A 12953-nucleotide genomic window follows, 5' to 3' on the forward strand; every position below is an offset into this window, starting at 1 on the left:
AGGACTCCAGGTGTGGTCAGGGAAGGGCTGAGAGCCAGCCTGCAGGAGCAGCGCATTCCTGAGATGAGAAGGCACTTTGCAGCCGGGGAGACCCGTCATGTGGGGCTGGCACCCTAGTCAAAAAGTTCTCCATTTCAAGAATGCGTACGCCCCCCCCCCCCCCCCCCCGCCCCGTCAGCCCTGCTGCTCAGCACCGGCCTCCTCGCTTCCCTCGCCTGTCATTCCACGTGGCTGCCCGTGTCGCCCATGCCTGCTGTGCTCTGTGTTGTTTTTTTCCTTTGTGTGCGTTTTGGTTTTATTTGGGGGTTGCTTTTGATGATTTACTTTGTTTGGTGTTCTGTCTCCCTCGCCTGGCTGTGCGGCTGCCTGGCCCACCGCTTGCGCCCTGTAGATCCCTGTCGCGCAGCCCTCTGTCATGGACGACATTGAGGTGTGGCTCAGGACGGACCTGGTGAGACTCCTGGCTCTTCTCTTTCCAGTGTGGGGTGTGGCGAGGACAGGCCTCAGGGGCAACCCCGGGAGGCCTTGGAGGATGAGACGGGCAGGTGTGGCGAGGACAGGCCTCAGGGGCAACCCCACAGGGCCTTGGAGGACCGAGCCTGGCAGGTGTGGCTCCCACGGCCACCAGGTCCACGCGTGTGGCCTGCGGAGGCCTGGCTGCAGTGGACGCTGTGCCCGAGGCAGGGTTGGGGTCCGGCGAGTCCTCGCTGACCTCGGCGCACACACTTTTCCCCCAGTTCCTCCCAGTTTCAGGTGTGGGTGTGTGTACTGGGTTCTCTTGGTTTTTGTTTTCCCTTTTTTTTTTTTTGGTGAGGTTTTCTGTTTTTAAGGAGTTTTTTGTGTTCTGGTTTTCCTTTCTTCGTTGTGACATGCACACACAGAGATGAGCTGGGTGGTTAGTTTTTACTTTACATCCACTGTCACTTCCCTTGTCCGGTGTCCTCTGCTGTCGGCTCTATGAGGACTCCTGCCCAGAGGCCGTTGTCATCGTCCCCAGAGCTAGGGCAGGACAGCAAGGACCTCAGCAGGCCCCCAGCAAGGAGGGCACCAGAGGCCGGCCCCACCCTCTGCCCCTCACAGGGCACTTGCTCTCAGCAGCCTGTGCTGGAGGCAGGGTGGAGGCGGTTGGCTGGTGACCCATGAAGAAATGCATCCTGGGAGGGGAAGTGCTTGCCCAAGGTCACGGGCTGCAGCTGGTTGGATTCTTCCTCAGATCGGGAGACACCTCATCTCTTGCTGCTAGCTGCCTCCTCTCCAGTGGTCCCTGTCCCCAGAGTATGGAAGTTCTTTAGTCACAGGGTCAGCTTAGCAGGCTCTGGGCTACTGATACAGACAGCCCTTCCCACACGAGAAGAGCGGGCCTGAGGCGGGGCTTCCCGCTGCTCTGGGCTACCCCCCTGGGAGGCCACGCTTTCCAAAGACACTTACGGCCACCCAGGTGCCCTCCGTGGGAGGAAGAACAGGTCCCACTATACCCTTCCTGAAGGGACGCCTGGTAAGCAGGAAGGGCCAAGGCCTTCACCTCACCAAGGGGACCCCCAAGGTCCGCACAGGGGAGTGCTTGTCTGTAAGACTGCTGAGCGGGCCGGTGGCACAGCCGGGAAGGAAGCCAGGCCTCCCGGCACAGCCCTGGGCCTCACGCCCTTCCCACCCAGCTCTCCTCGTCCCTGCAGAGAGTGCCCAGGGACCAGCACATTCTCCAGACAAAACCACAGCTGACCCCCTCTCATTAGGAAGGAGTCACAGAGCCTCCATGGCTCCTCAGGACCGGCCGCCGGTGACGGAACCCGGGCCCCAGAAGCCTGCTGGCGCAGCGCCTGGGCGGCCACGGGACACGGCCTCCAGCTGGTCAGGCCACCACTGCCAGTGCCAAGCAGTGCTCGGTGCCAGGCCCTGAGCCATGGGCATCGTGGCTCCCGGAGCCCTGCGGCTGCCTGCAAAGGGGCGCTGAGGAGAGGGCTCCCGAGGGCTGGGTGCGCCCTGGCTCCGCTCTTCGTGCCCCTCAGGGAGAGGGGGTGTCCAGAGGCCGTCCATGGTCCTGCCAGCTGCTCAGCCCAGAGAGCCAGCTTGCACCTTTTTTTTTGGAATTTTTCTTTTGGACCCTTCTGAAGGGTCAAAGCCTGGAACCAACTCAGAGGGGTTTGGTTTTTGGTTTTTCGAGTCAACATCTGTCTCGCCAGTAAGATAAATAGTACTTGACTGTTACGGAGCTTGGGAACAGGAAGCAGGAAGTTTTGCTTGGACTGCCATGGGCATTCTGCTGCAGGGTGGCCCTGGTGGGGCGGTGGCCCTGGTGGGGCGGTAGCCCTGCGGTGGGGCCCTAACGCTGCTCTCTGCCCTCCACAGAAAGGCGATGACCCGGAGGAGGGCGTCACCAGCGAAGGTACGGACGGCCTGCAGCTTTACAGCACTGCTGCCCGAGGGCCACGCCCCCTGGGCTCAGGGTGCCCGGGGCTGGCCTCCCACCACCTCGGAGCCTCCGCTGCGGGAACCCCTTCTGGTACCTGACCAAGGCTAGGCCTCTCGGGCCCAGAACTTGTGACTCTGCCCTATTCAGGTCCCGAGCGAGTGAGGGGGGTGTCAGAAAGAGCATGTGGGCCCTGGCCGGTTGGCTCAGTGGTGGAGCGTTGGCCTGGCGTGCAGGAGTCGCCCGGGTTCGATTGCCGGCCAGGGCACACAGGGGAGGCGCCCATCTGCTTCTCCACCCCTCCCCCTCTCTGTCTCTCTCATCCCCTCCTGCAGCCAGGGCTCCATTGGAGCAAGGTTGGCCCGGGCTCTGAGGATGGCTCTGTGGCCTCTGCCTCAGGCGCTAGAATGGCTCTGGTTGCAACAGAGCATCGCCCCCTGGTGGGCAGAGCATCACCCCCTGGTGGGCGTGCCGGGTGGATCCTGGTCGAGCGCATGTGGGAGTCTGTCTGACTGCCTTCCTGTTTCCAACTTCAGAAAAATACAAAAAAAAAAAAAAAAAAAGAGCATGTGGCTGTTAGGTCACAGAGCTAGTGAACAGGAGGTCATGCTGCCGTCCGGGTCAGCATGGCCCCCCAAACCTGTGCTCCTCACCAGGGTGCCCCCAGGCTCAGTCCAGCAAGACAGATGCCGTGCAGTCTACAGGGCACACAGGGAGCCTCCCTGTGACCTCACTCCTGGGGGCCAGCTGTCCGGGTCGTGTGCTTCTAGAAGTTTCTGTCCCGGTCCCCTCGCGCTCTCTCCCTCCCTCACCCCCCTCCCTCCCACCTGGACTTCGCACTGCCTCCTCATCCTCGCACAGCTGGACCATCTGGTCAGCTCCCTCCTCAGGCACAGCGTGCTGGTGGGGAGGGTGGGGGAGCACATTCCCTGCCAGGCAGAAGGAGGACTGGTCAGAGGGTTGAAGGGCTGCGGGTTGGAGGGTCAGGAGTCCCGGCCACCCTCGGCCCCAGCCCCCAGCAGGTCCCCTGCTCGCCCTGGGGGTGGCAGAGAGCCCACAAGCGGCCCTGGCCCTGGCTGGCTGGTCCCATCCCTCCCTCCTCCCACCAGCAGGTGGCCCGAGCCAGTGTAGCCAGGGTGGGGACTCAGCTGGGGTGACCCTGTGGGCACGAGGGAGCGGGCTCTGGGGGAGCAGGGGGCCGTGGCTGTCTGAGCCTCAGTGCACGGGCTCTGGGGGAGCAGGGGGCCGTGGCTGTCTGAGCCTCAGTGCACGGGCTCTGGGGGAGCAGGGGGCCGTGGCTGTCTGAGCCTCAGTGCGCGGGCTCTGGGGGAGCAGGGGGCCGTGGCTGTCTGAGCCTCAGTGCACGGGCTCTGGGGGAGCAGGGGGCCGTGGCTGTCTGAGCCTCAGTGCACGGGCTCTGGGGGAGCAGGGGGCCTGGCTGTCTGAGCCTCAGTGCGGCCTCGCCCCACCAATCCTGGCCCCGGCCTCGGTTGTGTATTGCAGAGTTTGACAAGTTCCTTGAAGAAAGAGCCAAAGCTGCTGAAATGGTTCCCAGCCTCCCCTCGCCTCCAGCGGAGGCCCCTGCTCCAGCCTCAGACTCCTCCATCAGGAAGAAGCCAGAGCGGTCAGAGGATGCCCTCTTCGCCCTGTGAGCTACTCTGGGGTCTGGCTCCCCAAGGGCAGATCACCTCTCGTCCCCTCCCCCCTCCATACCAGGCACTGGCCACTCCTGCCCCCCCCAGCCCCCACTCAGTCCTGCGGTCCTGCATTGCTGTGTCTCCATGGAAACGCCACGGTGTTTGCTACCAGGCCTCCCGCCAGTCAGGACAGCGTCAGCCACCTCTCTGGGCAGTGGGACGTGTCACTGCAGCCAGGGCCCTCGGCCCCCAGCCCTGCCGCCCACAGGACCCCTCTGCCCACGTTCTCCCTGAGCGGGTCAGCAGCAGGGCCCGGCCTTGGGCGAGGCAGTCCCCTTGGGGCCGTGTCCTGAGGAGACACGGGACTGTCCCTCCTGCGGTCACCGGCCCACAGAGAGGGGACTCGGACACTGGCCCCTTCCTCCACGCGCCCTGTCCCTTCCTGGCCCCCCAGGTCAGGCTGGCCTGTCCGTCCCTGCCGCTCTGTCTCAGGACGGGCTTGCCCGCACCTCAGGCTCGGTCTCCCTGGGAAGGGCTGCTCCCTGACGGGCACTGCCAGGGGCACGTGGCATGCTCAGCACTTTAGCAGGCTCTGAGCGCCTCTGCGTGGGGTCTCGGCAGCCGTGCCTGGGACCAGGTGGCTTCTCGTGGACCGCACTGGAGGGGGGCTGGGAGGGCAGCACTCAGTCTCTGGACAGTGGCCACTGGCATGCTGGTCAGCTCCTGCGGGGATAACGACCACCACAAACCGACTGGCCCTGCGCGCGACGCCCCCCACCAGCTGCCCCGTCTGTGGGGGGGCTGCACGGGGAGGGGGAGGGTCTGGCTGCTTGCTCGGGCGTGGTGGGTGTGAGCATCTGTGTGGGGGCTCCAGCCTGGCCCAGGGCGGCCTCGGGGCCTTGACCTCAGCCCCCGCGCTGACAGCTCTGTGCCATGCTCAGAGCGCTGGAGGACTGAGGGCCACAGCAACACGGCCCCTGCTGCAGCCTTCTCCACAGCCCGTCCTGACACCTGACCCCCAGCCCAGCTCTGCCCGGCCCCGGGTCTGTGTTCTCTGGGCCCACCTGGGAGGCTGGCAGCCGGGCTGGGGCCCAGGTCAGTGTCCCAGTGTGCCCTGCCCAGGCATCAGGGCAAAGCCTGGCCAGGCCACCGTGTGTTCCCAGCCCACCGTGTGGTTACCCACCTGACCCTAGGAGAGAATTCAGGGCCAGCTGGGGGTTGTGTTGGACAGGAATGGCTCTGCACCCCAGAACGCCGGACCCAGCCTAGCCCTGTGGCAGTTTCCTCCAGCAGGGAGGCTGTTGGGTCTGGCTGGGGGGGCGGGGTTCATCTGGCAGGACCAGCTGGAAATGTCACACTCCAGGTCCTCAGAGAACACCCAGGGAGCTCCTCTGTGGAGCTCAGTCAGACTGGTCCCAGCCCTGCTGTCCCTGCAGCAAGTGCCACAGCCCCCGGCCCCGCCCTGGCCCTCCGCTAGTCCCCACCTGTGCACGCACGTCCCGAGGGCGGGGCTTGCAGGCCTGATGGCTGGGTGTCTGAAGCCAGCTGGCTTTACAAGAGCTGCAGAGAGGTGTCTGGGATGGTGGATGTGCCCAGTGACCTCCGCTAGTGTCCCCAGCCCTTTGACCCAGCCTGAAGTTGTCCCTGTGAGAGCCGGGGGCTCGCGTTCACGCTTGCCAGCTGTGGTAGTGGGCAGCGGGCCTCAGGCGGTCAGTCCTGTGGAGCCACAGCCCCACAGCCACCGCGCACTGGCCTCGGAGGGAAGAGCCAGTCTCCCTGTCCTGTGGGAGAGGGAGTGAGGGCCTCAGGGGAGAAACTCCTGGCAGAGTGAGGCTGAAACGTGCACCCACCCAGGGAGACCCCAGCAAAGCCCCTCTCAATGCCCGTGGGCCAGAGCTGCCCCTCCCCCGCTCCACTGGGCAGTTGTGGTGGACTCCGGTGGGCTGGCAGGAGGGCCCTGGGCAGGCGTGGTGGACTCCGGTGGGCTGGCAGGAGGGCCCTGGCCCGTGCAGAGAAGTGTCACCTGTTCTCCCGGCTGGAGCCACGCCTCCTGCTCACACAGGTCCAGAGGCAGCCTGCCTCCCCCTTGAGGCTGAGATGACCCCTGCTTGAGGCCTGCACAGGAAGTAGGTACAGGCCCAGGTGCCTTAGGGTGCTGCCCGGCCTGCTTCCTGCCCTGGGCCACAGGGCCGCTGGACCCCTTCTGCGTAGGGCAGGGAGAGCCCTGGCAGGACGCTGGTCAGAGCCTGCCCCCAGGAGAGAGACCCCCGCGAGCCCGCCTCCAGTGTTAGAAATCACAGATTCAGAATGTACTTTAATCACACTAATTATACCTGATTACAGGTTAAAATATTTATTTTGTCAAAATATTTTCTTGGGGATGTCTTGAACCCTTTCTGTGTGTATTGTGTGTGGATGTGGAAACGGACTGTCTCCTCCTGCCAGCCCTGGCGCTGGGCAGCAATGCCGGCTCTGGTGCAGTTTGGCCCAGGGCACCTGGGGGGCCTTTGGCCAGACTGCCCCAGAGCAGCCCCTGCAGGGCCCCCGGGCACCGAGCACAGATGCCGAGTCCCGTCCACACGCAGGGGCAAGGGGTTTCAGAGCCACAGGGGCGTGCTGCTGGCCGGGGCGGGGGGAGAGGGCCCTGGGCACCTCCTGTCTGTCCTGTCTGTCCTCCTGTCTGTCTGCCCCTCAGTGTGAATGACCGCTGCCTGTCCTGGACCACGCCTTGGTTCCCGGCCCTTCCCTCCCTCACCCAGGGGTCCAGAGCAAGAGGGCCTGAGGAGGCAGGGGGCCCGCCCCACCCCTCAGGTCCCCGGCTAGAAGGGTGCCGCCCGGGGCTCTGGATGGCCGGACTCCTCCAGCATCACGGGGTGGCTGCTCCGGCCTCCCACACTCCCAGGCCTCCCCTCTCCTGCTGCCACACCCCAAGACCACCTGCACACATACAGCCCAGCCTTCTGGATGTTTCCAGGGGCTGTGCCCTGGAGGAGTGTGTGCCCAGCCTGGCCTCCAGCCATCTCCTGTTAGGACTCTGGGCTCCTGTCCCCTGTCCACCCAAATGGACGCGGCTAAAGGCATGTGTACCCAGAAGATGCCCCCATCATACCTGCCTCTGCCAGGGCCCCTCTCCAGCCTTTCCTGTCCACTGGGGTCCCAAGCCAGCCCTGCCCACACTGTGACATCGGTCAGCCCCAGAGTCACACTGCTTCTCCCTAGGAAACCTGGCTCTCCTGGAGAAAGGGGGTGGGTATTTATTTTGTAACGTCTGCAGTTCCTTTGTGAGGGTTCTCAGGATTGTCGGGCACTGCTGAGAAGAGGAACGTGTTGAGTTTGTTGTTCAGTCGTCCCAGAGTGGTGTTCCGTCACTGTTGTGTGTTTCTGTGGGCAGAGCCGGTTCTGGAGGGCAGGGCAGGGCACACGAGGCTCAGCGTCCATCCACCCACTGGCTCTCCCAGATGTCGTCTCTCAAATTTGGGTTCTTGCATGTAAAATACTCCACAATAAACAAACCAACGGTTCCTACGTGGTTTCTGGTGAGTTGACTGCGATTGTCAAAGGGTTGGCCAGGTCTGACCACCTGTCCTCTTTAAGCAGGGGCCGCCACAGGGCTCTGATGGTGGGACAGCCAGGGAAACCCACCCCAGGCTTCCCCTGGTGCCCAGCTGCTTCGGGAGTCTGGGCCGGAGGGAGACCCCCGTGTTTGGGGCACAGCCCAGTCTGGGAGCACTGGAACCCAGGCTGTGGTCCTGGTCTCATCCTGCTCCTAGCATGTTTGAGGGAGCCCCCTTACTCCCCCTGCAGCGTCCGGCGCCTGGGCAGGCAGGCCTGGGGCGCCACGCCAGCTGCTGCTCAGCTGGGCTTCCTGAGCTGGCTGGACATTCGACTCTTCCATGGAGCTCATGCGAGGTGTTCAGTTCGAGCTGCTGCTCCAGGCAACACCCCCCCCCCTTAGTAGCAGCTTTATCGAGATATAATTCCCGCAGCACACAATTCACACATTTAAGTACGCAATTACGTACTTTTTAGCATAGTCAGAGCTGTGCCCCCATCGCGACAGCCAATCAGTGTTTCCATCACCGCCCAAGGAGCTCCTGCTCCCCCCTCCCCCTCCCCCTCCCAGCACCTCTCTCTGTTTTAAAATGGCTTCTCTCCTCTTGCGCTGGGAGGTGGGCACCCTGGTCACGTGCTGCCAGGTGGTGGTCCTCCGGGAAGCGTGTCACTCAGCAGGCCCTCGCTGGTGGGTTGTGGACACCATGTGTGCCTGTGTCACCTCCGAGTGGCTCGGGAGGTCGGGAGCCCTTGAATGTCTTCACCCCCTGGGTTCGACCATGGACCTCAAGTAGGGCGACTCACCAGATAGATGCGGAGACACCTGCCCAGCCAGGTTTGCAGGTAAGGAAAGGAGGTCCATGGAGAGCTGTACGCTTGCCCACGGTCACACAGGAACCCGCGGTGGAGCAGCATTTGAACCCAGGCCCCAGGCCCCCCAGGCAGGCCAGGGAGGGAGCGGACAGGAGAGACAGCATCTCCATGACCAGCAGGTGAGGCTGCCCCACCCTCCCTGGAAGGCAGCCGTTCTGCAAGGGCTGCCCTGCTTACCCATAGGAGGCAGAGGGGCCCATGATGTGGGGTCACTTGGGACAGCCACCACCCACACCAGGAGTGGCAGCACCCACCCAGCTTCCTTCAGCCAGTTGCCTCCTTGGACTCCAAGGGAACGGCAGAGACCCTGCCTGTTTCCAGCCAGCCAGAGTGTGATGACGCCCCCCCCCCCCGGTGTGCAGGGGGGCCTCTTGGACGCAGAGACCTGCACCCCCCAGTCCCTGTGGATAGGGATGGATGGACTCTGGGCCCATTCTGTGCCTCCAGCTCTGGGAGAGGGACTGTGGGCACCAGAAGAGGACTGACCTGTGTCCCTGTCCTGTGGAGGGTAGGCTGGCCCTGAGGAACCACCATGGACTCACCAGGATGTTGTGTCCACATACACTCTCTGCCCAGGCTCCTGAGAGCCTGCCATGCGCCGGGGAGTGCAGCGACCAGGGGCTGCTTGGGTCCTGCCCCTGGGGAGCTCGCTGTATAGTTCAGTGCTGAGGGTCCTTCCAGGGTGCTCTGCAGCACGGAAGCACTGGAGCCCCCTTCCAGGGCCTGGGGGAGCAGCCAAGCCGGTCCTGCCCATCGCAGGCCAGCCGCAGGGGCAGGGCAGGGGCGAGAGGGAGCCAAGTCAGCTGACCAGTCTCCTAGGAGTGACCTCAAGAGCCCCGGTGGGCAGTTAACCTTAGAAGAAGAGGTTCCGCTGAGGAAGAAGTTTGGGGAACCCTGGAATGAACTTGAGCAGTGACAGCTCTTCTCTGTCTGAGACCAGAGTGCTCGGGAGCCCAGCCTCACTCAGGTGGGCGTGCTGTGGCAGAGGCTTGGCTGAGTCAGGAGGGATCGACCGGCACGTGTAACCGAGAAGTTCAGGCAGCTCAGCTGCAAGCAGGTGCTGGGGGACTCGGTCAGGTGTCTGCCTCGGCTGCCCTGGGCCGGCTCTCGCCTTCGCTTGGCCGAAGGCTGCGTGCAGCTCTGGCTTGATGTCCACCGGCAGGGACCCCCACAGTGCTCTGGGAGGGGGCACTGGGGGCCCGGTCATGGTTCGCCGTCCCTCTGCCGGCTAGTCCCCCACAGAAGCATCTGAGGACAAGTCTTTCTCCAGCCCACCTCTTCTCTAAGAAAAGAATCTCCTTTGAATCTTGCATTGCCTTTTTTTTTTTTAATTTTTATTTATTTATTTCTTTTTTACAGAGACAGAGAGTGAGTCAGAGAGAGGAATAGACAGGGACAGACAGACAGGAATGGAGAGAGATGAGAAGCATCAATCATTAGTTTTTCATTGCGCGTTGCAACACCTTAGTTGTTCGTTGATTGCCTTCTCATATGTGCCTTGACTGCGGGCCTTCAGCAGACCGAGCAATCCCTTGCTCGAGCCAGCGACCTTGGGTTCAAGCTGGTGAGCTTTGCTCAAGCCAGATGAGCCCGCGCTTAAGTTGGCGACCTTGGGGTCTCGAACCTGGGTCCTCTGCACCCCAGTCCGACGCTGTATCCACTGCGCCACCGCCTGGTCAGGCTCCTTTGAGTCTTTAGGGCATGGGGACACGCAGAACTGGGGAGGCCTTCCATAAGTCACCCTGTTGTTCCGGTTGATTTTCAGGGGAGTCCCTGCCAGCTTTTGCTGGGTGGCCCTTGGAGGGGTCCAGCCAGGGTCTCCAAGCCCAGGCCCTCAGCATCCCAGGGAGCAAACTCTCTGCTCTGAGCACGAGGGGATGTTTCCGGAAGCTAAGTGAACACCTCCATCCGGGGCCATCTCCTCTCCAACCCCCATGCCCACCGTGGAGCACCCGACCCAGGGTTGCAGGCTTTCACTGGAGGCCCCTGAGCAGGTCACCGCCCTCTCTGGTCTTGACTCTCCTGATCTGTCAGAGGGAATCCTGGGCAGTAAACCCATTGCCTACAGGGGCCTTTTTACTACAGTCACTTACGAGTGCAGCAGGCTGGGTGGACACACAGGGACCGACGGGGACCAGGGGAAAGCTCACAGCCCTGGCTGGCTGAACAGGCACTGGTCCCGGAGCCATGCTGCCCAGCAGTCTAGTATGTTAAGAAAAGCCACAATCCAGCCTTCTGGTGAAAGCTCCACTGGACAATTCATTCAAACTCGGGATCCATGGATAGTTAGATTAGGCCTATGGGGTCAGATGATGCCGGGGTCCCCATTCACTCTCCCTGCAACCAGCTTGACCCACCCCATTCTGTGACACTCTTCCAGTCTACAACCTGGCCTCTCACCCCAAAAGCCAGTTAGCCTCCAGGGGATAGATGTCTCCCTCCATTCATCATGTCTGTGAACCCCACTCCTCCCTGTGCAGAAGATTTTGGGGTCCAACCAGCTCTTTGTGGACGGTCTATTGGGTGACTCATGATTGACCCAGAGAGGCTTCAAGAGGGTAGAAGTAACTTTGCTCAGTGCACACAGAGAAGACACGATCGGTCATCCAGGACCAGAATCATCCATGTCAGTGGTCACCTGGCTCCATTATGTCCAGATGGATAAGGCAGAGGAGGGGAATGCAGGGCTTTGGGCTGTGTCCGTGCCACTTGGCCCCCTCGACCATCACCTGGGCAGGTCTGTCTTAGCTACTACAGAAAGGAAGTACAAAGGGGTCCTCCAGGAGTGGAGAGGGGGTCTCAGTACCCTGTAGGGACTGCCCAGGGTGGCCAAGCCTAGCCTTCTTGTGCAGTGCCTGCCCCTCTGCCCATAGCGGGCACGGCTCCATGTGAGTGGCCTTGGCAGACTCACCACGTGGCTTGGAACCCACAGAAGATGCCTCTCTCGTCTCTAAGATGCTCAGGGAAAGAAGGGGAACCTGTGACCCCCTATCTCACAACTGACAAAACCGAGGTCTGGGAGGGAGAGGCCAGGATTTCTGTCCAATCTTGAGGGCTGGGACCCTTGGGGCAGAAGATGGGGCCACCTGCTCAGATGTCCAGGACACACCTGGTGGCAGGCCCAGCCAGGTGTCAGGCCTGCAGCCCTGCCGAGAAAGCAGGCCCAACTGGCCCCAGACCCTGCCAGCTGGCCCCACGGCCCCTCCCCACCCCCCACCCCAGGTTGAACAGGCACAAGGCATGTGACCTGGGGCCTGGCTCCCAGTAGCTTCTTGCTGACGCCACGTCACCCCACTCTGGGCAGGGAGCCCATTGGTTGCACCAGGGCCTTTGGGGCGAGGCTTCTCTGGCTCTGTGCCCCAACTCTCCCTGGGTTTCCAATGGCTGGCCTGCCCCAGCCTGCTGGGTGACATGCCAACTCATGGGACTCGAGCAGCCCAGACCCTGACATGATTAGGGGCAACAGGGCTGCAAAGTCCTGGGCAAGTCACTTCACCTCCCCTGCCTCGGTTTCCACATCTGTAAAATGGGAGTGATAACAGCCCAGTCCTCTGATGACTGTTGGGAGGACTAAATGAGCTAATAGAGGTAAGCACTCAGTGATGGTAGCCAGTGCAGACGCAGCCAGCTGCGGCCCTGTTGGGCAGGCTGGGACTCCCTGTCCTTTCTAGGGGTCCACCACCAGGACAGAGGGGTCCACCCCTGAGGCTGGGCCCATTGGCACCCTGGCACCGGTTACTTGTGTGGGTTTAGCCCTCCCAGCCCAGAGGACCCTGAGGAGCTTGTTTGGGGTTGGGGGGGTTTCTCAGGATCTTTGAAGGGGAGGAGGCAGGTTCCCCTGAAAAATAGCAGCTCCCAGCCTGGCTTTCCCTACCCTCGCCTTGAGAATTGCCCTGGTAATCTCAGGCTGTGGAGCAGAGTTTTGTATCTTTGGTGGGAAAAATTTAACACTCCTCTGCCCACCCCCTGACTATGTCTCCCCTCCCCCCCATATGTAAAGAGGCTTCTTCCAGCCTTTGGTTTCAACTGGTGTTTCTAGTCTGGGCTTCAGGTCTCCTCTTGACCTCACCTTATTCTCTTTCCCCTAGCTCCTGCATATTTATTGAGCCATGCTCTTTACATATGTGGTAAACTCATTTAAGGAACAGTGAGGCAAGTCTGTTGTGACAGTGACTCCAACACACTCTACCGGCCTCTGCAGAGAGACTGTAGGAAGGGTTATTCTCATTTTAGCTAAGACTCAGAAAGGTGAAGTGAAGTGGCTTCAGGTCACGCAGCAAGTAGGTGGAAAACCAGACCCGCTTCCTGAGTCTGAAGAAGGTGGTCTTTAGGTTCACTCAGCAGCCCTCTCCCCTCCCGGGCAATCAGGCAGGTCACCAGATGGCCAATGCCTCCTGAAGGATCCAGGCCCTGAGTGGGTTCCTAAGCAAGGCCACTGCAGGAGGGGAAGTGTTGTCTGGAGTCCCCCATGGCTCCTGGCCACC

At 62.0% G+C, this 12953-nt stretch overlaps 1 protein-coding gene across 17 annotated transcripts in view; it reads left to right on the forward strand.

The window, feature by feature from the left end:
- Nucleotides 1-7565, forward strand: part of TOM1L2 (target of myb1 like 2 membrane trafficking protein) — a 109183-nt gene extending 101618 nt beyond the window's left edge. For 7 of the 17 annotated variants that reach the window (XM_066264431.1, XM_066264433.1, XM_066264435.1 and 4 more), the window contains 3 exons: nucleotides 392-451; nucleotides 2347-2500; nucleotides 3911-7565. In XM_066264431.1, coding sequence (XP_066120528.1) covers nucleotides 392-451; nucleotides 2347-2500; nucleotides 3911-4059 — 363 coding nt within the window. In that variant the 3' untranslated portion in view covers nucleotides 4060-7565. The remainder of the gene's footprint in view (nucleotides 1-391; nucleotides 452-2346; nucleotides 2501-3910) is intronic. The other 10 variants (XM_066264437.1, XM_066264439.1, XM_066264445.1 and 7 more) reach the window with 3 other exon arrangements.
- Nucleotides 7566-12953: the final 5388 nt, after the last annotated feature.

This window comes from Saccopteryx bilineata, chromosome 2 (genome assembly GCF_036850765.1).
Source record: "Saccopteryx bilineata isolate mSacBil1 chromosome 2, mSacBil1_pri_phased_curated, whole genome shotgun sequence".
NCBI classification, from domain to species: domain Eukaryota; kingdom Metazoa; phylum Chordata; class Mammalia; order Chiroptera; family Emballonuridae; genus Saccopteryx; species Saccopteryx bilineata.